The sequence below is a fragment of the Athene cunicularia genome, assembly GCF_003259725.1.
Source record: "Athene cunicularia isolate RWA chromosome 5 unlocalized genomic scaffold, athCun1 chr5_part1, whole genome shotgun sequence".
Classification (NCBI taxonomy): domain Eukaryota; kingdom Metazoa; phylum Chordata; class Aves; order Strigiformes; family Strigidae; genus Athene; species Athene cunicularia.
Genome location: NW_020799101.1, coordinates 10,818,774 through 10,845,177, shown reverse-complemented (window position 1 = coordinate 10,845,177; position 26,404 = coordinate 10,818,774). Strand labels below are relative to the sequence as shown.

The window sequence follows — 26,404 nt, the reverse complement described above, 5'->3', positions numbered from 1 at the left end:
TGTCACACAAGCAAATTGCCAGACATTACTCAATGGTCATGTTACCAAAGGACCAGAGGATATAGCAGAAAATGCAGCTTCTCAGTAGGGTTACGGACAGAATAAGAAAGCCTGAGCAAAAAGAGCAGCTCATAGGCATGGATGGCTGTGAAGAAGCTCTCGGTTTACCCTTACAATGCAGGAGAAATTTCATCTTGCATTCTTCAGATTTAAGAAGAATGAAGCTGCGCTTTGTCCCTTGGTGTGGCATGAGCCATGCCCTGTGTAGTGCTCCACACTTTATACCTGTTTCCAGGATATATATATATATTTTTTTTTTGGATAAGGAACCTGAACAAACTTTCTGTTACTAAGAGAAGATATCCGAGATGGTCGTAGGACACTTCTGTGGGCTACACTTCAGTTAAGTAAATATTGATATATTGTGACATGCCATGGTATAAAGCTGTGATAAGCTTTTGGGGTTTTTGTCAGCTGGACACGTGGGGAAAATGGTGTTTCCAAGAACAGGCAGGAGAAGGGACAAGCACTTGGGAAGAAGTTAATGGGCTATCTCCAAAAAAAAAACCCTACTGCTCCCTTGGGAGGCAAATCAAGGCCCTGAGAAATGGAAGCCATCACCATTAAAGTGCCTTTTCCTCCTGTTGGTGGCTGGTGACAGTGGTGGCAGCACTGCCTGTGCTGCTGGGTGGAGGTACAGTGTTTGGGGGAGAGCGTGGCTGTCTGGCCTTGGTGCACAAGGGTGAGCTGGAAGGAAGGTTTGAGCAGTGGCAGGGCAGCTAGGAAGGATCAAAGCTGTTTAGAAGAAAATAACTTTTCAAACTGGTTTGGTCACATGGTTGCTCTTGCTGCCATGGGACTGCTGCCTTTGAAGCAGGGAAATAGCTGTGTAGTTGCAGCTACTTTTCCTTGCACCCACCTGCTTTTGTTTGATGAATTAGTCTTCCAGACAGCACTCACTAGTTTTCGGGTTTCTAAATTATTTGCTGGGCTTTGCTAGATTAAAACCATTTAAGTTAATAAACTGGAGAATCACAGTGGTGAATCACACCCATTATCTTTCCACTCTCGTCATATTCCTGCATGTTTGAGAAAGCTGTGTCAATTTAGACATGATATAAAACATTACACATGATATGCTTTTTACAAGCAGCTTTTCCTAACAAGATGTAACATACAGTCTCTGAGTAATGTAACTGATCATCTTAAGAGTTAAAATAAACATAGTTGTCTTTTTCTAGATTCAGGATATTCCATCATATTTTAATGCCTGTGAGTTGTGGATTAAAGAATCTAATTATTCACTAATGAGCAGTAATGGTACATATAAACTAAGGGTCACTATCCTATTACAGGCACCTGATGGTTCACTGATAAGCATTTGGTCATTAGATTGACCATAAAATATAGTCAATAATTGAGGTTACTCATAGAGCAGACACCTTATCAGCTTTAGGCATGGTGGGACAGCTTGTCAGTACTTTGTGTACTGATTGTGCTGTGACTGAGCATATGATTAGGGTATTGAAGCAGTCTGTATCTAATGAAACTGCAGGAAAGGCATAGCAATATTAGCACAACCACTAAATGACTAATGTGTTTTTGTTCCAAGCCTCAGACACTTCAATTAGTTCTAATAAACTCTGATCTAGTGTAGCGGTAAGCAGGAGAATTCAGATATTTTGTCTACAAGCTTTCATTATGCTAGTCAAAATTTGTAACGTTTTGGGGACAGATGAAATCTGTGTGGCTTTGAATGAAAAGTGATGGAAATAATAAAGGCTGTCATTACCATTTCTACTTCATTTTTTTTTTCAGTTTCATTTTTGCATTTTTTTAGATTTAGAATACTTTGAGACAGTGCCTAGTGCCTGATTTAAAAGATGAAGCTGACAGCAGCAAATTAGATGTCTACATGTTCTGTTTTAAGGTCCATTCATGCAGTTCATGTAGGCTTGTGCATTCATGTAGGCTTGTGCATATAGATCTAAACTTAGAATGTGTTCTTTAGCATTTTGTACCATATGGAACATTAGTCAAATAGTCTAGTTCTTGAAGGCTTTTGTAGAGATATTGATTTTACTGTGCTTCAAACTGATGCTGAGAAAATAACCTCAGAACCTATTCTTTTATGATTTTTTTTTTTCTGTGAGGATGCCTTAACTTTCATAAATTATTTAATATGGTGAAGGATGCAAAATGCCTTTTGTCTTTCTGAACTGCTGTTCAGGCTTCTGTGATGCGACCTTGGAAAGTAACCATAGAAACATGTTAAAAGCATCAACCGAAAATCAGTAGTTTGGTTTGACAGTGATGCAAATTCTGTGAAAGAAGATTATGATGTATTAGGAACACTTGAGGCATATATTACTGCTAACCTGTTAAACCTGATTATTCCATGACTATCAGTACTTTCAGAATTTAATGCAGGGGAAAAAAAGCACAAAAAAATGAAGCATACATTTTTTTAAGTTGTCATGTTTAAGATGTTTCTGAAAGAAAGAATTATATTTCTTCTAAGCTGCTAATAGAGATCACCAGTTCTCTGTATTTAATAGCTGTAAACTTTTGCCCTGTACCCTGCTGGGATGCACTGGTATCCTGGCTTTGTGCAGAGCTGGCACAACTTAAATCTCTTTGACAGATAAAGTGGATAACTGGGTTATGAATAAGTAGTAGTTCACCAAAAGGTGAAGAAAATGTGTGACTCATTGGATCCTGAGTTAGACCTTTTTGTGCTGACCCATGGTAGTTAAGCTAGTCGGTGAGGTTGAAACAGAAGCGCTTGCTATAGTTGCAGGTAAGTGTAGTAAATTCTTAGTGAATGATGGGTCAAGGGAAGAAGCTGAATCCCTTGTTAAAACTTCCTCATTAAGCATAACCCATGCCCAAGAAACCCTGTGTTGAGGTGATGTGGGAAAATTAAATTTGAATTAATTACCTAGGGAAGTGGGGTACGAGATCTTCCTGGTTAAGGCTGCCTTGCTGGCAGATATATCCAGAACCCATGCATGGTTTGTCCCTCCTTAGTGTCATAGCAATATCACAGGAGCTGTAGGGCTATTCAGGGACGTGGTGGCTTGCTGGCATTAACGCAGCTCAGCAGCTGCTGTGTGAATCAACTGTTCTTCATTAAATGCCCCACAGTGCCCCACTTTCTCTTGCTACCATTTGGTCACTGTTGGAAGCTGGTCAAGAAGGGTGGTTGAGCAATCTGTGACTTGGGGGAGAGCTACAGATGTGCAGGAGTGGGGCATCCTGCTGTTTCAGGGGGAGCCAGATGTATAATTAGCCTTTTCCCCTTAATGAATCTCTCCTTTGAATCTAGTGGGCTGGAGCAGCCTGGTGCCTGTAGTGTCTTCCCCATTTCATGGTGCTGGGGAGGGGGATGGCTTCCCAGCCCCTTCCTTCTCTGCATGGAGCCAGGGAGAGCAAGAAATGGAGATGGAGCGGTTCCACCAAAGGGCTTGCCTCGACTTGCTGGTGCCATGCAGCGGCTGCTGGAATGTGGTTGCTAACTGTCCCCAGAGAGTAAATATGACCTGCGTGTGGCACAGCACTAAGCGGGGACAGGAGACGGCGCAGGGTGTGTAGCATTGTGCAGTATCTTGTATCATCTTAGGGCAGCTTAAGCTTTCCTAGTTGCTGTGGCAGCATAATACTGCCTATAATTAAGGACAAACAAAACAGTGTATGCTTTAGGTATATCCCATTTCGTGTTAGCCTGTAAGAAGGATAAATTAGAAGATAAGCCTGAATTTAGTAGGCTTTGTTCTTAGGGACAGAAGTGGCTCTCAGGACAACATGTTTAAGAGCAGAACATCATTACTGGTATCATTGCTAATACTGCATCATACATTTACACAGTTCTTTATCAGCATATGGTAAGCCAGGCTCCCTGCTAGGAAGAGCTCATCCATGATGACTGTGAGACTGACAGGGCAAACAGAGATGAAACACAGAGCTGTAGTTAAGCAAAGGGAGGAGGTAAAGAAATTGGAGTAGCTGAGAAGAGAGAGAAGGTAGAATTTTGGACATCACACTGCTGAAAGCATGAAAAATGTCCCAAAGGCTAGTAGATCTGTGATCAGGGTATGTCTGTTTAATTAGAGGGGGGAGATATTGAATGATTAACCAAGGTGGAGAGCCCATGGTGAGGATTTGAGAGAACCTCAAAGAGAACTGGCTGAGAAAGAGAGTGGTGGTGACCAGATGAAGCAGCATTGGGCATCTAGGAGTCACTGCCTTGGAAGACGAAACTCCCTTGTATAGAGGATTAGGGATCATGGTATGAACCAAGAAGAGATTGTGCAAGGCATCAAGTGTCGGGGAGATGTTTGGGAGGAAAACCCTCACCTGGATAGCACAGGCCATAGGGATTGTGTGGGAACAGCTTGGGATGTGCTGGAGGTGGCAAAATGAAGAAAAGAGGGGGCCTGGTGCCAACTAGATTAGCAGGAAATAGGAAAAAGAGGAGACAGGGAAAGAGGGGAAAAAATGTATCTAGTGTTGAGGGGATGTCATGGTGAAGTTGGGATTTTGGAGAGGATGTTCTAGGTCTTTACTCCAGCTTCACAGCAAAAGCAGCATTGGAGCACAACCAAACACTCGCAGTGCTTCCTGGTGACCAGATATCTTAAAGATCTTTATCATGTGAGGCCGCCCTTAGTGAGGGATGATTTTTATCAGCCCTGAGTGCCTTGATTCATGATAATACAGGAGATTCTGGAACACCAGAGGCAGCCCCACAGAGCTGTGACTTTTTCAGCTGTTCTAGGCAGTTCAGTGCAGACGCTGTTACAGCAGTTGGGGCTTGGATTAGTTTATATTCTGAGACATTCATGATGCCCAAGAAAAAAAAAAAAAAAAAAAAAAAAGTGTGCACAGATATGTCAGAGAGGAGAATCTCTGCGCCTTCAGAGCCACCCAAGTTTGAACTTATTTGTGGGGGTAAATGGTGGTCAGTGGAAGGGATTTTAAACTAGGGAAAAGTCTGACGTATTCATGGGTGATTTTGACTGGAGTCATTGTAGATATTTCTTCTTTTCCTTGCTCTGATCTTCTGCTTTCCTGAACCTTATATTTTCTCCCTTAATTTAAGGTTTTTGATATGACCCTTTCTGTATTTTCTTGTTCATCCATAGCTAAATGCCCCTGATTATTCTGTTTTCCTGAATATATGTAATCTTGCTGTTGTCTAGCTATTAGATTCTCTTTTTCCCTTGGCTTCTTCCATTCTTTCTGCCCTTACGAGCTTGTCAAGAGGAGCCCTCCTCTGGCTCCTCCCATTCCAGCCCTTCCAGTCTGCCTGCTTTTTTTGGTTCCCGGTCTCCTGAACACCGTTGCTTGCTCTGACTCTGTTAATTGGGGCTCCTCAGTGTGGCAGCTGTGCTGGTGGATTTGCTGCAGTGGGAGCAGAGCATTCTGTAGGTAAAATGATAACAGTGACTTTCCTGTGGGGATGTAATTTGACAGTTTGCACCTGTTTTGTAACTTTATTAGTGACTTTCAGACTCTTCCAATAATGTATTTAACTATTTTAATACTTCGCTAAAACAGATAGACTTAGCAGGCAAAATAGTAAAATCAGACTGATGATTGAATATTTAGTTCTCTTGGCTGATTTACAGTCACTCTAACACTTAGTTTATGGTGTGCAGGTTATGGTTTGCAGGGCCGATGGACTTTGAAGTGACACTGTCTCTATTCTGAGCTAGACTGGTTTGCTTGCTTGTGCTCGTGGCAAAATTAGACATCTCACATTATCATTTCTAACAAAAATGAAATGTCGAGCCAATATAATGCACCAGCACTATAGCTGCAGTGCTTGATCAACTACAGAGGATTACTCTGAGGGTACTTTTACATTCCCTGTGAAATAGCTGTAAATTTCAGCCTTCTAAAACTTCCCTCCTTCTTCCTGCTGGAGGATGGAAGATGTTTCTTTTGGCAGGACATTGCAAATTACTTAGCCAGTGCCTCACTCAGCGTCAGTTAGTGCTGCTTTACCAGTCATCACAGAGTGACGCTCTTGGGGTTTCTGTCTTTTTTGCTGGGCTTTTCGTGTCTTTAGTGGTAGAGCTCACCTATTAAGAATCACTGCCCTATGGAGTTTTAACTGGGAGGAAATGACTCAGTGGAAGTTAATCAGCATAAAATGAATCTAATCTAAACGTTATTAGTGAAGCTAGTTGGAGTCTGGGGCAAGCTTTGGAATATTCTTTGATAATGTGGCTTGAGCAGGTCTTCAGGAGCTGCTCATTTCTGCTGAAATTTGAAGCTATCATCTTTGGGTCAGAAATAGTCAAATCTCTCTGTCTGCAGTGATGGAAGAATGTGCATCTCACGTTTTCCTGCTAAGTGCTATTTTAAATAGTGCTGCAATTTCAGCCTATTATACCTCTGAGAAGTATCATTTCAGAACTGATGTCAGTTAAATATATCACAGGAACACTGGGTCTTAAGAAGCCCCCGTGTCCCTCCCCTGTTTAAAAATACTCATTGTGTGGGCATGTGACTTCTGTACTTGGGTGATTTCCACTGCATCATTTCATGCTGTCAGTGACCATTTAACTTGTTAACAGTAGGAATAAATAAATGCCCTCCTGAGAAGTTATTTGCTTGGCACTATAGGTGTCAAGCCTTTGACTAAGCATGTGAAATAAAACTCGGCTGAAATAGGAATGGATCCTCTTTGGATTTTCTAGATGTGCACCAAAATGTGGAACTGAGGGAGCTGGAGGTGATGAGAAAGGTATGTCTGTTGAGGATGGTGTGTTTGGGGCAAAGGAAGGTAACCTGAAAACCTAGCCCAAAGCTTTTATGGTAAAGGAAGCTTTATAGTCACAGATGCTAACTTGTATTCAGACTGCTCTATGTGATCAGGAATATCAAAATACTGATTTTTCCCCCTCATTCAGTCCCTCTCTTTTCTGTCTGGTATTTGTATGAATCTAGTGCTTCAGATGAACCCTTGTTGGTCATGTCCTGTATTTTATCTCTAATCCTTTTCACTCTCAAATGTGCCTGTGTCTTTCCCTGGAGCAGCCTGAAGGAGCAAAATGCTTTTCATACCAGATTGGTTTTGATGAGTAGCATGGAGTGTAATATCCTTCCTAACAAAAATTATTTAGTGCTTGGTAAGTCATTTTGATACTGGCTTCTTTCTGTATACCAGGAGCTGATATTACAGGGCAAAATTTTAAGTGATCTATTTAAGTAATTACTTTAATAATGAAGGGCTAGTTAGCACCTTTGCTTCTGTTTCATTACTTTGTAGTTTTAAAAATGTCTTTATTACTTTTTCTTGATAGAATACAAATGAGACCAGAATTTTATTTTGCTCAACCCAAACGTTTCATGAGTCTGTGTCTCTGGCAAATAAGTCCAACTATTTTGCCTATGGAGCGTGCTTAGATTGATGTGATTCTGCATGCTTTAGCTCAGTTCCTGAAACAGAGTGAGGAAATATTGCTGGCATTCAGGTACTGTATTTTCAATACATGGCTATCTATGCAGCATGCAGTTGGGAACTGACATATTTCTATATTAAGTGTTGACAGTCTTGCTTACATAAATATTAACCTACACAGGTTTTCAGCAGTTTGTCATATGGTACAATTGTAAACAGCGAGTATAGGAGTACAGCAATATGTTCATCTACTTTGCTTTGTTTAACATCATTAATGAACAGAGCTGGAAATGGTATGTGGTAGACTGCGGTGACTAGCTCTTATTCTGGCAAATATATTAAAAAGTCCGTTCCTGAACCCTGGTTCTGGTTGCTGAAGCAATGTTCTTTGGCCAGAAACGTGTCTTAAATCTGCAAACTGAAGGGAATATGGAGCTGACATCACTCATGACAATTTTGTAGCAGCAGCATCAGAAACTGCTGGTTTGGGAGACCGGAAAAAAATGGTTGGAGTGTAACAGTTGGTGCTTGTGAAGATCTGCCCTTTGGTGTTTCTTAAGCCTGGGGAAAAATTACAGAGAAGAGCTGTGAAAACTCCTCCTTGGATTCCTGTATGCAAATTACTTGGATGCTTGAAGATGGGCTTGGTTGGTTGCTTGTGTTTAAATAATAATGTGTAGCTAGAGGAGGGATCAGGTCTTGGGTCTGTCTACCATGAGCAAGTGTTTCTGAAGTCAGGGATACTCTGCAGGTTTGTTTTAACTTGTCATCTTCAAGAGGTCTTTTTGAGTTTTTACCCTGAAGTGGCTTCGCTTGGTCTTTCTGTATGATGCCTGAATTGAGGTTAATCTTGATTATTGCTCACTGATGCACAAAGCCTTGATTCCATACTTTATGAAGATGTGAATAGAGTAGGAGGAGAGCCAACAAAGATGGTCAGAAATCAAGGAAAGTTGATGTGTGAGGAAAGGTTCGAAGGATTAGGACTTTTTAATTTCTGGAAGAGACGACTGGGGTGTGGTAGTGGTCTTCCTGCAGGTAACAGCTGCCGCAGGAGAGGGAAATAAGCTCCTCTGAAGGTCTGCTGGGGAGGTGCAGGGAAAATAAGGAACATAAATTCCAGCAAGTCAGATTTGAGAGACATAAGGTGTGAATTTTCTAACAGTAAGACTAGTTAAAAACTGGAATTGATTGCCTCAGGAGGCTGTGAACTTGCTTTCACTGGAGATTTCTGAGAATAAGTTGGACAAATATATATCGGAATGTATTAGGTAAGTTCATCCTACCATGAGCACCGGGAAAGTGTAGATAACCTCTTAAAATCCCTTTTGGACCCGTCTTTTCTGATCAGCTGTGAGCAGATGATGTTCCTAATATGTCAACATAGCTGATTTTTATTTCTGCCTTGGTGATTTTAATAAGAGATAGTAAGAGAAAATTAAGAGGTCACTCAAAGTGAGAGGCTGAAATTCAAGCCTGAATTGCAAGATTATGCTATGTGCAAGAGGCAAGGCATGAACTTAATCTCATATTGGAGATACTTTCTCTCATAATGTTGGCTTGGTAATAACCCCATAATATTAGATGTGGTTTGACATTTTGGAATGTTTGAGAATAATGGTTTTCTACTGAAATTTTATTACCATCACCCATTATAAAAATACTTTTGTTTGAGGCTGTGTATTGTGATCCAGAGCAACTAATTATTTATTGAGGAAGTTGAACCACTGGAATAAGGAACATTAATTGTTTGTTCTTCCTGGCAGTGCTTCTCAATGGCATTGCTGGAACAGCTAAGCAAACAAAGGTTTGATGCAGTACTTGTGTAATGGTAATAATGTGAGGAAAGGTTTTATATCATCCTGAAGCTATATATGCATCACAGGAACCTCGTAAGCTTGTTCTAGGGGGCAGAACAGACTATAACCTCAAAATTCAACATATACTTTGAGTGACTCTTTGGACAAAATTTACGGTAGAAACACAGACGGTGCCTTTCCTTTCTAGACCTTCATGACAGATTTAGACATTCCCATTTTTCTCTTAAAAAATGTCTCTTTCTGAACCAGATTTTATTTTCCAAGTAGAATGCTGTTAGTGGAAAGGGATAGCTTGTTTATTTTTAATTTTTTCTGGGCTTTTGGAAGCAACTGCACTGTTTCATTGTGCTACCTTTCTAATTTTAGAACCACAAATCAAACAGTAATAGTAATAATAAATGTAATAATGCCAACCAAGTTCATTCTGTGAGTTGCAAAAGGCTCAGGATGGAGTGCTGGAGAGTGTATTGTAGGACATCCGTCTATTTGTTGTCTGTATTGACGAGTAATTAAGGAAACAATAACTGGAACTGCAGATACAATGACAGACTGTGACCTTCCCACTGCTTCCTCTGGAGCTGGTTTGCAGTGGGAAAATTTTGGGCCATTGGTTATGTGACAGAGGAGTGATGCCTGGTTGGGCTGGGAACTGGGAAAGTTTGGGAAAGTTTGGAAAAGTCTTGCTTTAGAGTAAACTGATTCCTAGTGTAAACCTGCATCCAGAATTCTGCAAGCTTTGAAGAGGGTTCAGAATCGGGATGAAAATTCCATGATGTCTGTCAAGGTCAAACAAAAATTCAAAACAAAAAGGAGTAAGTGTAGTCTTGAATAAACTCCAGAGTTCAGGTTATTTAAGGCTTGGACTGTGTGTTTCTTTGGCCTTGACCCTTTCAGTGAAGCCCTTAAGCATTCTCACAGTATGAATAATGGCAGTGATTGCTGAAAGATAAGGCTGGCTAATAACACTAAAACTGTTAATATGTAATGAGTCATGCTGAAATGAATGTGCAAAAGTTTTCTTTTATTATTTTTGTCAGTGAAGCTTAATAATGGGAAGCAGGACTCCCAGTTCTATTTCTGACCTGTGATGGTTTGTATGTAGACCCACCGTGTCAGTTAAATCCTCTGTCTTATTTGACCCATTTCTAGTATGTGTCCCAGAGTATATTTCACATCACCGTTCCTTCTGAAGCTTAATAAATTCCATAAAGTGCTAAGAAAAAACTCTATAATTTTTCATACTTAAAAAAGTTTCAAATGTACTTTTTCATTGAGAAATTATGCCCAGAAGGAACACTGTTTAAGGATTTAAATTGTGCCGTTTACTTTCACAGCCATAATGTGCAGAATGGGTACCGTGAATATAAGCTAGAAGCAGCTTTCTGTACATTAGAATACCCGAAAAGTCATGTTAATTACATAGGCAGAATTTAAAATAAAAAATTATATGGGTTTTTCAATAGGCAGGCTTTGTAGCTACTGTTGTTGCACAGTCTTATTCCCTAGGTGCTGCGCATTATGTAATTGATCTGGTCATGGTTTTCCTCACTGGTCTCATCCATGCATGGCAGAAAACCTAGTAATCTGTAAATTGTGTGGAGGAAAGAGCAGATTAGAGACTGTCCCTTGTCATTTGGTATTTGAGTGCCCCTGCATGTGCCATATATTAGTTTTATTTTCTACCGTGACACCTAGCTATGAGAAAAGAACTCTCCAGAGCATCTTAAAAGACATCTTCTATTAAAGATGGAAAGAGTTAGGCAAAACGCAGACAGTAAATCTCACAGCCGGAGGTAAAAATAATATACATGGGTATCTCTCATGCTTTAATTGGAAGAGAGGTATAAGAGTGTGGAGTTTAGCTCCCCTTGCAAGAATGTTTTGTAGAAGAGTGCTTGGTGGAGGTTGAATGGGGAAAACAAAGGTAGGTGAAAATCTGTGTCAAAGCTGTGACAAAAATGTGTGGAAAATGCCCAGAAAAACAAGTGATGGTAATGCTTAAATTTTGCATAGTATTCTCTACAGGTCATAATTTTCCCTGTGAGGAGACAGAAGTTGATACTGGAGAAGGTCAGACAGTCTGCTGTGATGCTGAAGATGGATGTGAGGGCCTCCTGTGTAAGATTAAATTTAAGAAAAAGAAGTAAATCAGGAAATAGGCATGGCACACAATTAAGCTCCTACAGAAAGTGATCTAGTGTGAGCCTGACTTCTGACTTTCTGGTGCTAGGCAAAACGGGCCCAGTTCAAGAGATTTGCCTTTCTTGTCTTCATGGGAAAAATTCCCCCCTGAGAAGAGGAATACTGGGGAAGAAAAGAACTGGAAACTTAGGTGTAAATTTGGTAGTGGGTTGTTGGATAAGGACTGCAGAAAATACAGCACTTTGGAGTGTCTCAGAAGTGGCTCACTGTAGATACATGCCCTCATGAATTTTACTGAAATAAGGAGTTTTGTGAAAATTGGATTTTTTTAACTTTAGTTGGGCTCATGTCCAAACCACCTTAGCCTATATATTGGCCTAATGACTGCTTCACTGGGATGCTACCAAGCATATACTGTTGCTGCCGCAAGAAGCGTAAGGATTGATGAGTCCTTGTGTGGTGCTCTTTATCTGGACCAGTCCAGGACCACAAGCAAAGCATATGAGTGCTACTGTCCAGCTAGCTTTTGTAGTAGTTAAAGAACTGGCTGTGTTTTTTTAGGGAGCTGAGGATCACAGTTGAATTCATATTCAGAGTCTACAGTTTCATAGTGATTAGTTTTGCCTAAATTGCCCTATTCTTTCCATTAGATCCTTAACTTTTCCCTTTTAGAAAAACAACCAAAACAGCAAACAAAACCAAACCCAGCAAGCTCTTTGATACTGCTGGTACAAGATGTCTGTGATGTTCCAACTCCAGAAACAACCTCATTTTAATGTTGGGCAAAGTAATTCTTACATTCAAACACAGAGAGGTTGTAATTAAGCTTTGTGCACTGCTACCTGAGTAGAGATGCTTTTTAAATGTGAACCGTATACATCGTTATTAGTGCAGTTGGCCTGTTGCCTATCAAAGCACTGTTTATTTTCTATAACAACTACTCCAGTTCCTCTGCTTTTTCAGTTTCCTGTTATCTCACAGGACATCAGCAGTCCCCTTGCCAAATTTCTTAGTAAAACCGTGGCACTCCAGACTCATAGGAAGAGGATTTATCAGCACTATAGTAGTTAATTGCTTTAGCTAGCATATGGCACTGTCCTTTGAACACTGAAGATGCAGAAAGTTTGTGAATACTGTTGGAAGTGAATCACTCTGAAAGTTGTTTTTTCTTGGTGAAGAAGATAAGACAACTGGTAATGAATTTGGTATCTTAGATACGCTTTTTGAAATGGTCCAAAACTCTGTTACTCAGCTATTTTAAGAGATGCTATACTTTTAAAAGGCTGAATTTTCTGTTTATTTGTTTACATACTTTACTTAGCTTGGCCTTTTGGGGTGCATTTATTTCTTGAGTGTTAGTGCTTAGATAGATGCTTGAATACACAATTCCTAAGTAAATTTGTCCTTTGTATATCATTCTCTTTCACATATGTTTCTCAGAGGAGTTCCTTCAGCCAGATCTATTGAAGGAATAACTATTTCATCAGGATTTAAAGTATATCTTGATTGCACTTTGAAGACATTCTCTTGAGGAGTTTTTATCACTTCAACAAGGGAGATCATAGCATGTAAAGAAGGAAATAAACATTATCTTTCATATTAATCAACAAGATGATTAAGTAATAACCACAATTTTTAATTGGTACTTAAAGATAGAGGGTAATGACTGTCTTGAGTTCCACAATGACAATACCAACAGGTAGAGACTCTTTTCTTCACAATAAAGCTGCATATAATTTAGGAGGCATTATGGTTTTAATGTGCAGCTGCAACCATAGTGAAGTTGTGCAACTGTTTGCCTGGTGTCCTATTTCAGGCATATGTTTTTATACTGAATGAAGTATTAGCAAGGGGATTTGAGATTTAGGCAGTTAAATCAGTTCTCATTGCCACCAAATCCCTGACGTTCTGTAGAAACCCATGCTTGCAGTGTTTTGCTTCGCTGTGGGATCCAGTTCCTGCTGGTTTCAGGATGCAGCAGGAGTCAAAAGCTGATTCTTTCCTCAGGAGCAAAAGTCCAACTTGTGCCTCACAAGACAGTGGCTTCTGGCTCCCTCTGAGTTTGGAACTAGAGCCTTAGTTTTTTCATCACATGAGTCTTTGTCTTCCCAAAAACTGCAGCATTTGTAGAGGGAGAAGGAAGCACATAGGGGGTCTGCATCTCTAGAAGTTGATGAAGTAAAAAGGTTCAGGAGTTTAACACATGAGTTTGGGAATATAGAGTGTAGGACTGGAAATTTTGGAGATCTGTATTGAGAGTCCTCCCCCTTGTACTGACTGGCTGTCTGATCTTGACCCAAGTGAGTAATTTTGCTCCTCAGACACAACCAGTTCTTTGTACTGTAATTCATTTGAAGCCAGTGGTGGTGCTGGAAGAAACTGTGCAGCCCTCCTGCTCTCAGTGTTCGTGTGTTCATTTTTGCTTCTAACCTACCATAAATATAAGCAAAGGAAGATTTTTCCTTCTCTGATCAGCTTACTAAACTGACTCAGCATGAGGCTGCCTGATGACTAGATTTGTGGCAAGGTTAGGAGTCTAGGTTGACCCTGAAATAGGTAAGACAGCAAAAGCACTGCCTTAGTTTCTCCATATGTCTGTTGCTTATAATACTTCACAGATGGTAGTGCCAGTTTGATCTCTCTGAAAAGTATTTGGAGATTCTGGGCTGAAAAGCATGATAAAAAAAAAAAAACCTAGCCATTGTATAAAGAGACTTTTTGTCATTACATATTTGTAAATTAACTTGTCCAAAGTGGCAAGCCTTTATATTACAAGCGTGGACTGTAATAGTTATTTGTCCCCATAAGACCTGTTGGCATCAGTAGCACAGTCTCAGGTTGCCCACAGATTCTGGCAGTGTAACGCTTTGCGTTTTTGCTGGCTTAACAGCCATTCAAAGTAATGCTGAAAGATAGCATGTTGGATGCTTTTACAATACATATCTGAGGGTGGGCTATCTACTGACAGTCTTGGGGTCAGATCGCACATGTCTTATTCAGGTGGCAGAGCTCTCCTTGGCTTTGACAGAGCTGATATTTCACCCTCACTGCCGCCCCCAGCTGCCCAGTGTGTGCTCATTAACACGGGTATTTGTTCTACTTAACTCTGCAGGGTGATTTTTTTTTTTTTTTTTTTTTTTTTTTCCCCCCCCATGTGGGTTTTGATGAAGACTGGAGTTTCTGGTTTTGTTTCTTGCTATACTGTTTGGTGTTGCTGGTGGGGAATAGCAGAAAAACTGATTATGTTCCAATCCTTATACACAAGGAAGAATGTTACAATTTTAATTGTACCTTTTAATTTTTTCTTCTTCTTCATCTTTTATGTTTTGAAATTCTGCATTTCAAAAGAAGGATCATTATCATTCAGAACATTAAAGCATGTCTTTTTAATAGCTTTCCCTTTTAATGTGAAAGAATGGAATTGAGGAGGAAAAACCAATCTGTCTTGAAGGAAATACTTTGTTATCTAAGGATTTTCAGTGCAGCCAGCAAGAGAGGATCTTGAGCACAGCTGACTTGGAGTGTTATCCTGTGCCTTGAGTAACTTGTAGGGTACAAAGAACCACTTTCATAATGTTATCACCAGCAAAGTCCATCTGGTCCTTCCAGTGACAAGGGGATTATTTTCACTTTTATTACGTCAGTGAGATTTTAGCATTTTAGGACTCAGCTGTCAAGCTGTTGGGAGGAAGAGGGGAGAGTTAGATTATAATTGAAACTCTGTTGGGGGAGAAATTAACTGAGTATTTTGCCAGTAATTTTTCTACCCATATTTCCTTCTATTAGTCTCCTGATGGTTTGTCCTTATGAAATCAGATTAGAACACAATGACTTGATTTGTTAAGCAGGTACTGATGACAATGAGCATCTGTTTGTCTGGTCTAGATTCCCATTAACACCTAGTAACATTTTCCTTTCTTGCTATTACTTTTATACAGAGCAGCACAGAAGCTTAACCTGTCTTCGAAGAGAAAGAAATACCATCCACCCCTGCCACACACACATGACTTCTCTATTTATGCTACTAACTTTAGTGGCATCCTGCAGCTCTGTCCTCCCCCAGCACCGCCATGCCTTCTGAGAGCTGTGTCTAAAATCAAGGACAACCCTGGCATTGGAAAGGTAACTTCGGATTTCAATTTTTAAAAATAGTTTTCTAGATTAATTTTAACAGGGCTAGAAGATTTCAGCGCAGAACAGGGTTGGATAGGCTCAAGGGAAGGCTCTTGATATAGAAAGATAGCCACATGCATTTGAATGTGCCTGAGAGCTGTTATCTCCTGTTGACTTTCTTTGGAAAGAGTTGGCAAGCTCAGAGCAGATTCAGTGCTAGAGTGTCAGCCGCCTTGAAGCCGGTTAACATCATTGACAACAACATTACAAAGGTTGTTTTGTCCTTCCCTCTCTTAAAGTAAGAGACAAAATTTCCTTGACATCATTGGTCCAAACCAATACAGGCTTCACCTTTGGCAGAACTAGTGTCTGTGTTGCCAGCAAGGCTCAGACATTGATGCTGGTGCTGTCTGTCTGCTGAGGTTAAGGAAATATGTTTTGTTTCCCTCTGCTTCACATGTCATTGTAAATCAGAAGTATGGAAATGAAGTAGCAGGGGAGAAATAGATGTCTCTTCAGCTTAGGAAATACAGCAGCTTTCAAATTGTAGAATTTGTGCTAATTTTATTTAAAATTAATTAAAATACAACCCAATTATTTAGAGCTTTATTCATATTTATAACTGTTTAATCACCCACACAGCAGAGTCTGAATGCTTATTTACATAGGTTACACGAGATAGGTGTTTGAAGGTAGAATTGAAATATGTAATGTGCACAGGAGAGCTAAAATATGCACCTTGAGTAACCATACAAATCAGCATTAACATGAAGAGATTGTCAACCTGAATACCTATAGCTGACACTGTTGCTCACAGAGAATACCTTGTATTTCTTAAGACAGTGAGTTTGTGCTAAGTGGAAAACAAAGGAATAATTGGGGCTATTTTAAGCAAGTGGAAACTCACAGATGAAAATGCGGTTTCTTTTGTTTTTCCAGTGTATTAGAAAAGAGGATGTAGTATTAAATGGTAGAATACTGCAAACCTGGCACAGCAATGTAGAGATTCCCAGGTGGAGGAGGGTGTGCTGAGGAACACCCTTTCTATGTGTGTGTTTTACCAGAGCCTATCGGTTGTGCTTGCCTCTTCTCTGTGGGGCTTAGCACTTGGCAGTGGCACCAGGAATAATGGGGACTGGCATTTCTGAGGCTCTTTGCCTTAGAAAGACCTTTCGTGCCTGCACCTCAGTAAAACTGTCTTTGCACGTCATGACACTTGTGCGCCTGCAGCTATTTGTAGCCAAGAGGCTTCAGCCTTTTTCCTGTGCTTTGAGGTGGCCGGTGGAGCTTACCAGCATGACTTGTGCCTTGTGGAAAACTCTTATCTGGTGTCATCAAACAGATCAACAAAGTCTAATAAAGATCAAATGCATAATCCCAGAAGGCAGAAGAGTATATGAGTAGGGGTCATGTGGTCTCCCTGCTTTCTTCATTAGCAAGCACAGCAAAGGGCTTTCAAAGGGAAGAGCTCTACCAGAGGGCTAGGGAGCATGGCAGGACCTTGAGCAACTATGCTGCTCAGCTCTGTGAGCTGCTTCTCCAACAAAGGATATTATGTGTAGCATGATGGCAACGTGGGTGGTATTTCTGTTCTGCCTGGCACACTACACCAAGAATTTCCAGACTTTATGGGTCAACAAGCTGCTGTTGACCCTCAAATATCTCTGTTGTTTGCCTCTCAGCTGGAAACATTATTGAGGGTACTGTTTGTTTGGGCCCAGAGTTCCAGCTGTGTCCTCCTCACTGACTATTTATTGACCACAGTTTGGAAGAATCCTGTGCTGTGCTGTAGAGGCTAAGAGATCTCTGCTAATTGAATCAGCCCTTTAGTTCTTGGGTTAAGATCTATACCATCCGAATGGTGATGGGATGTGATAGTTGTTAGTTTTAATGCTTCACAAACAGTGAAGTAACTAGGTATCTTCTCTGATCCACAGTTTAAAATATGCAATGCCTATTAAATGTCTCAACCCATTCTTCTTTTGCAAGTTTATAAATTTCAGTGTTTGCCCATAAAAAATCCCTCCAGCAATGTAGTTTTTTGTAAAAATGATGAGTCAGCACAAATGAAATCTCATATATTCTAATTCTTATAATTTGAAGTCAAAAGAAAAGTGTCAGTCCTATATAGGTGTTCTTTTGGTACTAAACACTCATAGTTTCACCTTCTCACCTTTTGGTAGCATTTAGCCCACTGTGCAGTAACATTCTCCATTATAATTTCCTCTTCAGCAGCTTCTGCTGATCAAGATTTAGTCAGCTAGTATCTCATTATGAGGATGATGGGAATAATGTAATTACCTTTCTTCCTCACTGCTTTAAGTATCATAGCAATTGAGAGAACAATCAGCAAACACTGGCAGATGTGCTATGGTCCTCTGTTAACTTCAGTCTTTCCTCTTCTAACAGCTTTTTACTCCTTTTTACACTCCTGATTATCTTTTTCCTTGGCTTTTTCTTGTATGAGGGGACAGAATCAGTGATGGATTCTGGAGTCACTTTTTCCTACTGCAGCATCTGTGGCTGTGGTTGTTGCTCTCCTTGGTGTGATCGCCCCAGGTCAGCGGTGTCCCTCACCCTATTATTACTGTATGGTTACAGTGGGTTAAGCAGCTGGTGGGGCAGCCTTTTCCTTCCTCACCTCCCACTTGCTGCTGGCTTGTCTTTCATTGTTAGTTATGATATGGAGAACTGGTTCCTTGCTGGCTTCTGCTGTATATAGCAGTGCCGATGGGCTGCCTAATTCCCACCTACCTTCACCTTACTAAGCTGAGAATGACCCATTGAGGACCAGGCCTTACTCTCCTCAAGGGGGTGATTTCTCTGAGCACAGATAGCTTGACAAGTTTTAATTCCCTTCTTGTCAAATGGTTTATTTCAGAGCAGAACAGGATACCATAGAGAAACATGCCTTTTCTTACTGTGAAGGGGCTGAAGAGATAAAATTTAAGGAGAAGGGTATATACATTGTGTGAGAATAAAAAATAGAGTAACAAACTGAAACCCATGAAGTGCCCAAGATACTTCAGTGGGAACAATGTGGCTCCCTTTATGAAAAGCTGCAGAGGTGAATGGTACATCAGCTGTGTGGAAATACCATTTATTGTAAGGCCTGAATAGTACAACAACTAATTATGTGTAATGACACACTCTAGGTAGTCCCATTTATTTTGTAAATCTGCTGAAAGTTTAGAGCAAAGTACATGTTGAAACATTACAATGACTGCTATGATTGGCTTTCTGTATTTCCACTGCAATGGTAATTCTTAAACTTTTTCCCGCCACTGATGCTCAAGGTTGTATTTTATCTGGTATTCAATACATTGAGAGACACAGGAACAGAATGTGGAAAATGTGATGTCATTTTGTGGCCAAAAGGCAAAAAAGGGTTCCAGAGGGAATCTTTTGTAAGGCTGACTTTCAGACTAGGCAATCAGTCAAAGTGGTTGAAACAATAATAAAGATAGAAAGGGATTAATGTGATATAGTAGGGATCAGTTGATGAACCTTTTACAGGTGGAACACATACATTAGCATTCTGTGGAAGAGTCAGCGAGCATTTGATTAGGGTTGCTCGGGTTGGTGGAGTGTATTTGAATCTTGAAAAAGCTTTTGACAAATGTCCTGACCTAGGTTTCTTAAAAAACCCAGAAGCTGTCATGTATTCTCTAGTGGTTTAATAGCTGGTAGGAAACAAGAGGGCTGATTTCACACTGGAGCAAAGGTTGCCGTGGTGTCATATGGAGGTCCATGATGTTCGATTTCTTCCTAAATAGTTTGGATGAGGTGGTGAAGCTGCATATTCAGAGCAGCCAAAGCTAAAACTGTTTGTGAAGACTTGGAAAAAGGTGCTATGACACTGAAGTTACTAGGTGGATAAAGAGGCAGATGAAGTTTCATATTGATTAACACAAGGTAATGTACATAAGAGAAGGAGCTCTAACTATGCGTGCACAAACGATAAGACGTAAGGAAATCAGGCATGACCGTAACCTATTTTACCAGCCATCATGGAAGCTACAGCATTGGGGTTGTTATCATAAGTCTGAGCTTCTAAAAAAATACTTTCTTGACCGTTCAAGAGGCAAGAAGATTAAGCACCTTTAGTTTTACAGAGCCTCTAACAGTATGGGATATAAACACATGTTCCTCTTCAGGCTTATAATGCTTAAATAAGTCACTCATTGAGGTTTTTTTCTCTATTGTCCTTCTTCCTTGAGGTAATATCTTTAAAGAACTTTAATAGAGGATGGTAATAACTGAAGAAATGTAAAGATTTTCCCTCCTCCCCCATGTATTTATCTCTAAATTACCTTCTTAGAGGGGAGCTATTGCTGTGGCTGAGCGAGGAAAGGGCTGGATTCTAAGACCCCAGCATGCAGCAGCAGCAGGGTGTGTTTTGCTGTTGGTTTGGTATAGACCTGGACTCCAGTAAGCCTAAGCCTTTGGAAAAAAGACCTCACTAAACAAATTAACATTGGTACCTGGAATTTTACCTTCCTTATTTGATACGTACTTTCAAAGCTGCCCTGCCATGACTGTTGGCTTATCCTGCCAAAGAAACTCCCTTTGGCCAAATCACCAATTCAGTGGAGAGCTTCCCCATGCATTGTTATTTTCATTGGTTTCAAAGTTAAACACATGAATAAGAGTTATTCTGAACTGGGTGAAGGGACAGTTCAATCTAAGGAACTGACTGAATTGAGCATAGGAAGCATCAGGGCTATCTTGGGTGTTTCTGTGGTGTGTAGAATTGGACAGGTCCTGTCACTGGTTGTGGCGCCTTCTTGGTGGACAGGGAAGGCAAGAGACTAGAATTCTGGCTTTTCTTAAGCTGCATGACTATAGCAAAGGCAGTAAATGTGCATTGTGAGAACTGCTGGAGGGGGCAGGAATGTGAAGATGGCCAGTTCTTGCACTTGAACTCCATTATTGATTATTTGAGCCCAAGATCTTAATTTGTTCTAAATCCCACATCATCATCTCCATGCATATCATACAGTTCTGCTGTGGTGAAATTGCTATATGGATTTTATGGCTGAATACATTTGTTGTTAGAGACTTTTGCTTAATTTTCTTTACTAAGAGTGCCAGATGTTACTCTCACGGGTGCTTTCAGGGATTGTCAATATTCAGGAATACCAAGCAAGGAAAAGTTGTTTTGTTTTATGTTGGGTGGGTTTTGTGTGGTGTGTTTTTTTTTTTTTTTTTAATAAAAAATTTAGGACTGTAGGTCTGCCTGGGACCAGTGTTTCATATAAGTGACAATAATCAAACTCTCATGCACAAAGGAAAATACCACTACCAATGTAAACTGGATACTGAAAGGAATTTTTCTCATTGCTGATAAATGTTATGTAGCAAATTTCATACCTTTCTCTTGAATGTGCCAAAAACATCAGAGTCCAAATCATTTAGCTGAATCCTACTTAAAAGGCAATGATCCAGTACAGTATGATTCTTGTAACTGAATCATTTTTGTGGTCTCTCTGGGTGTTATTAAATTTAATGTCAGAATAGTAGGAAAGACGTCTGAAAGCCATTTAATATTGTCACTGGAAAGAAGTTAGATTATGCTCAATTTCTGACATTAATGTGCTACTTAAGATAATTTATCATATTGTGGTATTAAAAAAGACATCCTTTTTACAGTGGCTGTGTGTAGCATTCTAATTTGCTATTTTTCTTTAGCATGGTAGGAAGCCTTTTTAATGTAAAATGTTTTTTCTGGGGTTCTATTCAGCTCATTCTTCATAATACTGCATCACTTACAACAGCAGCTTTAAGTGCTTGTCTCTTCCAAGGATCCTGTCAATTTTTTATGTTAGAATGACAGAATCCTCCTATGTGAGACAATTGAAGTGGAGCATTTAAAGAGAACCTGGATTGTCAGACACGTTTCTTGGACAGGTATATACATACTGGTCTCCATTTATGTGTTTTAGCCATTTACTTTCATTTATGCTTTACCAAGCCATAGCTAAGGTACTGCTAATATGATTTACTGATCTTGCAGGGTTTTCTTAAGTGTGCTGTATGTCCCATTCACTGGTTCTTACGATGGTTTGATGACGGATAACAAATAGGTACTTAATTTTGTCATCTTTATTGCTGCTTGTTTCCTAATGACTGGAGTGTTATTTCTGATATAAATCATGTATCATACTAAGTACTCTTCTATCAATGTATGTAGTCCTGTATCACCCAAAGTACATACATCCCTGCTGAAATGCCTTGAACTGCTTAAACAAAAACGTGGAAAAATTAGATAAATACATAAATTCTTCTACTTTGTTTTCACCTTTAAAAATGAAATAGCTTTCTTCATGTCTTCTGAGAGTAGAAAATCAATTCTTCTTTAATAGAGTACAATACAGAAGTGATTTTTTTTTTTTTTTTTTAAGTTTTTCCCAGGGGAGCTAGATGGCCTATGCTAGCATGGCAATTTTGCATATAAATTTGCCATCCATTGGTACTGGCAGTATATGAAAGGCTTGTAAGAACTACCCACAGTAAACCAATTTAGCAAGGGTTATATATCTGTCAGTTACAATTAAATCCATGAAAAATATTGGCTCTGAACTAGGACTTTTGTAATTTGATTTACACTGTAGTTGAAAAATAAGTGATTTCATTGGAAAATGGTCTTTATTCAACTGAATGTGAATTCTTTGTAATTTCTTGCTGAGAAATCTTAATTCAGAATAGTGGATGTCTAAACATAGTTATTTAATTAACCTGTTGTTATATGCCATTTTGTGAACATTGGACAGAATTAACTTCCTGGCTGCACGATGCCTGTGAAGGATGTGCGTTTCCAGGGAATATTTAGTGTCCGTTCAAATTTGATATAATGACATTTATTGCTAAAGACCAAATTGCTTGTTCATTTAGGGATTACGATACTGCTGTAACACAGAATATGACCAGCATTTTTAGAATGGATTCCAGTATAGTGCCAGCACTTTCTCAAAATACAGACAGATAAAGGCGGAGTTTAATTCATTAAAAAGGGCTTGAGCACATATATTCTAAAATTTTAGAAGCTTTTTAATTAATTCCTTCTATTTTTTCCTTCTCATTCTGTCTGACTTTGAAACTTGACAACTATATAATATCAAATGCTAACAAAGTGCATGAACACTACACATCCACTGATTTCAAAGGAGGCACCATATGTTACAGTTATGCCAGGGCTAACATACTTGGCTGGGTCAGGGTCTTAATTTCCTCAGCATCCAAAATGCCATGGAATCTAGTCATTACTTAGTGAATTAGTGGAGTCTTCTCTGTCTACATGTCTTCCCCAAATTAAACTGTGTAGAGTATTTGTCAACCTTCACTCCACTGAAAGATGAATGACCAACTTTCTGAGAGAGAGAGAGAGATAGTAATTTTTGTATTCATTGTCAAAAGCGTGTAGCAGAGGTCCATGATAGTCTTAGAAACAGAATTCAAATATCTGATTCGTTAAGTATTTGATGGTCCTTCCCTTTTTTCTGGTCTCAGAGTTGATAGCCTTTTCATCCCTTTTGATTAAGGTGTAATAATCAATGTGAGACCTGACCGTCTCAGTCTCCTGGCTGTTTCTGTCTAAAATTGTGTAGGATTGTGTCATTCTCTCTGTTATCACTAGCTCTTTTCTCTACAAATTCAGACTTGGATGTGATTTCTTCTGGGACAATGCCTACTTCTCTAGTCTTGGAGTTTTGTGTTCATTGACATGTGGCTTTGCTGTAGCTGCATTCAATTAAGCATATCCAAAACGTATGGGCTGTATTAGACAAAACTGCTAGCTTACCTCTGGCCATCAGTTTCACATTCATGTCTTGCTGTCAGAGAGTTGCTTTGAAATTTGGATTTCACGGCTTTTTGGTCTTACTTTTCCAAACTTGCTTTCTGGAATTGACATATGCTTGATGTTCTGCACTACCTTGACCAGTCCTGAACTCATTATTTTAGTTTCTGTGACTCCCTTGTCTTGTTCTTCTTAACTCCAGCTGGTTCAGTATGTGGGGGTAAGTCTGGAAATCACAAGTCTGCACAAAGAGGATATGTGGGACCGGCACTACTGGAGAAGGTCACAGGATGGGAGCAGCAGCTGCTGCATGGCAATGGGGCAGAAGGTCTCTCCTTGTGACTCTTAGGTGTGAAAAGGGGTGGACAGTAGCAGTGGAGGAGGAAGGGCTGGTACCAACCAGTATGTACATCCCTCAGTTTCCGAGATGTTTCAGTGTTTAGGTCAGAGTTGTTAAATATGCATCTAGATTTTAGTTTCAGAAGAGTCAAAGATATCAAGGACTAGAGGTCTGGTCCAACATATTACTGTTACTTGAGTGTACTATATAGATCTGTGGTTCTCTAGTGTTCTCATCACATGTTTCTAAAACTGGTATGGGGTTTTGCCTCAGAGTTTTCCACATAGCCACTGTCCTCCACATAGGGTACTTTCCCCCCTCTCATTGTGTTCAGAAATCTGCTCTTTTGCAGTCTGTCTCCCTTAAAATTCTTTTTGTGGGCATAAAACTGGTACGATTTTTGTTTTTATGCTTTGGCATCCATCCACTGGGTTTGCCCTTAAAAGCTGGAGCAAATTAATTCTAGCTTGCAGATGTTTGCTTTTGTAGCCTCTCCTTTCCCTGACTTCCACTGTAGGCTGACATATAAAAAATTGCTATGAATCTCTCTCCCAGCCTTGCCAGTTAAGGCTAAAATTATACCATTGTTGTGCTGGGTGGGTGGACCTCTGACCTTATGCCAGCTGTTTCTATGGCTTTTATAAATTATTTGCTCATTTGTTTATTTTTAAAATTCTTTATCTTTTAATGGCATATCCAGGGTGTATATGCCATCTTCTTTTCTCAAACACTTTTGATTTTAATAGGGTTTCCTTCAGCAATTCTGCTGACCTCCTGGTTCCTGCAGAAACATGAATTTGGAAAGTTCAGTGGAGTCTTAACCCTCAGTATACAAAGCTCACCAGATTAGAGTCAGTTAATTTAATGAGATACTTCAGTGTTTTGCATGATTTAGGCTGTCTTCAGGAAGTGACAAGAATGTTAATAATGTGAAAGTATTGTGATGTTTGTGTATCTTTCATTTTTATTTGCAGAAATTGAACTCAGATACAAACCTATCCTCGTTTTCTATCAATCCTCATTAAAATGGAGGCTCTATCCAATATTCAATGTCTGTATGAACAACTATGTACAAATCCTTATATCCTTGATAAGTTGCACTTGTAATATTTTTCTTACTCTGTATCTTTCTGTGACATTAAAGAAGAAATACACAAAAAGGGAAAAAAGTTACTAGAAGTCCCACATTCTAGCAGGAAGGGTCACCCCCATCACAGGATGGATGTGCCATCTTAGCTCTCTTTAAAGAAGTCTAAAATTGGTCAGAGCAGAGATGCTCTGAGCTTGAGGTGACTTTTCTGGAATCGCTGTATTTGTTTTCTTTCATTTTTTGTGTTCTTTCTCCCTCCCCTGCTATTGCTATTCCTTTTAGCTCTCTCTTTCCCCCAGGACCTGTTCTTATTTTTTCAGACTTGTCTTACTCTTCCATTTCTTCATTCATTCTCCTCTAAATACCCTATCGTGTGTTCCTTTGCTTTGCACAAGTGTTCCTAGTGGCTGGTACTGCTGCAGTTGGAACTGACCACCAGAAATCTGGCCATAGTGTTGAATAACTGCCCACAGAGGGTGTGATCCTGAGTGGGCCTGAAATTAATGTTATTGCACATAATTCTAGTAATTCATTTTCATAAGCAAATAAAAGCATTAGAGTGCAGTGCAGATATTGCTGCTTTGCTCCCTAGTTACAGGCCAAAGTTACTTTAAGATTTACAGGTTCCTGTGTTTTCTTGAATCCTCTCCTCACTGCAGGCCCTTGTATCTGGATGATTTCCTGCACTGCACATTGCTCTCTCTACAGGTGAGCATGCCTTTTGTATGAGAACTAGATAAAGAGACCCAGGGAAGATGCAATTAAGTAGATCCTTAAGGCAGGACCCATGCTGGCTGTGTAGTAGGCTCCTTTTCTGCAGTGCTTATCCCCAAAGAGTACGGGGGTGAACTTCAGAGCTGAGAATATAAACCTGTCACTTCAGATTGGTCCTGAAACACAGGAGGGCAAGAATTATAAGAAGAATAAATAGTATAACACCAAACCTTTCTTTTACATACTTAGAAGTGTGTGCATGCACCTGGGATCTGCCTGCACTTAGTTTTTGCTGTTATGAAGGGATATATTTGAGTAATCTTTGTCCTTGTTGGTACTTTCATGAGCATTTCTGCTTCATTTCCAAGTGAATTGAGTCTGGCTCATCATCATGAATGAGTGTGACACGTTTTAATGCTACAGTTTTCGGTAGGCATCCCTTATAGATCGATTTAGCAGAGAAACTAAATTTGAAATCGGTGGGTTTCTACTCTGCAAAACAGCTTTTATACACAAAAAAATAAGAGGGACTTCCTCAAATTGCTTTTCTCTCCCCCCTCCCCTTTGTCTTGAAAGCTCACTTCCACTGTAAAAATGAAGATGACCCTTGAGGCCTGTTAAGTTGGGATCTGATCCATTATGAGAAGCTCTTTTAGTATCTTTCTGCTTCAGAGAGGTGGTCTCAAAAAGCTGATTTGACACACAAGGTTTTTCTGGGGGTAAAGCCATCTTTGTGTTAGGGGAGCAGTGCTTTGATGGAGGTAACTTGCTGTTTAGGTCGGGAGCAAACCAATTTTCCTCTTATCCAAGCTCTGGATGCTATAATCTAATAATAGGTGGACGAGAGAACAGAAAGGACTGTTTAGAGAAGTGCTTTGAAAACAGCATATATTTTAAAATTCATTTTAATCAAGTGACCCTGAAGTGGGCATTTGTACTTACATATATATTTACGTGTTTTGTTTTGTTTTTTTTC

The 26,404-nt window shown here is 39.8% G+C and overlaps 1 protein-coding gene across 1 annotated transcript in view; it reads left to right on the top strand.

Annotated features, from left to right (window-relative positions):
* KIF26A (kinesin family member 26A) overlaps positions 1-26,404 on the top strand; it is a 68,016-nt gene that overhangs the window by 21,258 nt on the left and 20,354 nt on the right. The window contains exon 4 of the mRNA XM_026849236.1: positions 15,312-15,495. Within this exon, the coding sequence (XP_026705037.1) occupies positions 15,312-15,495 (184 nt within the window). The remainder of the gene's footprint in view (positions 1-15,311; positions 15,496-26,404) is intronic.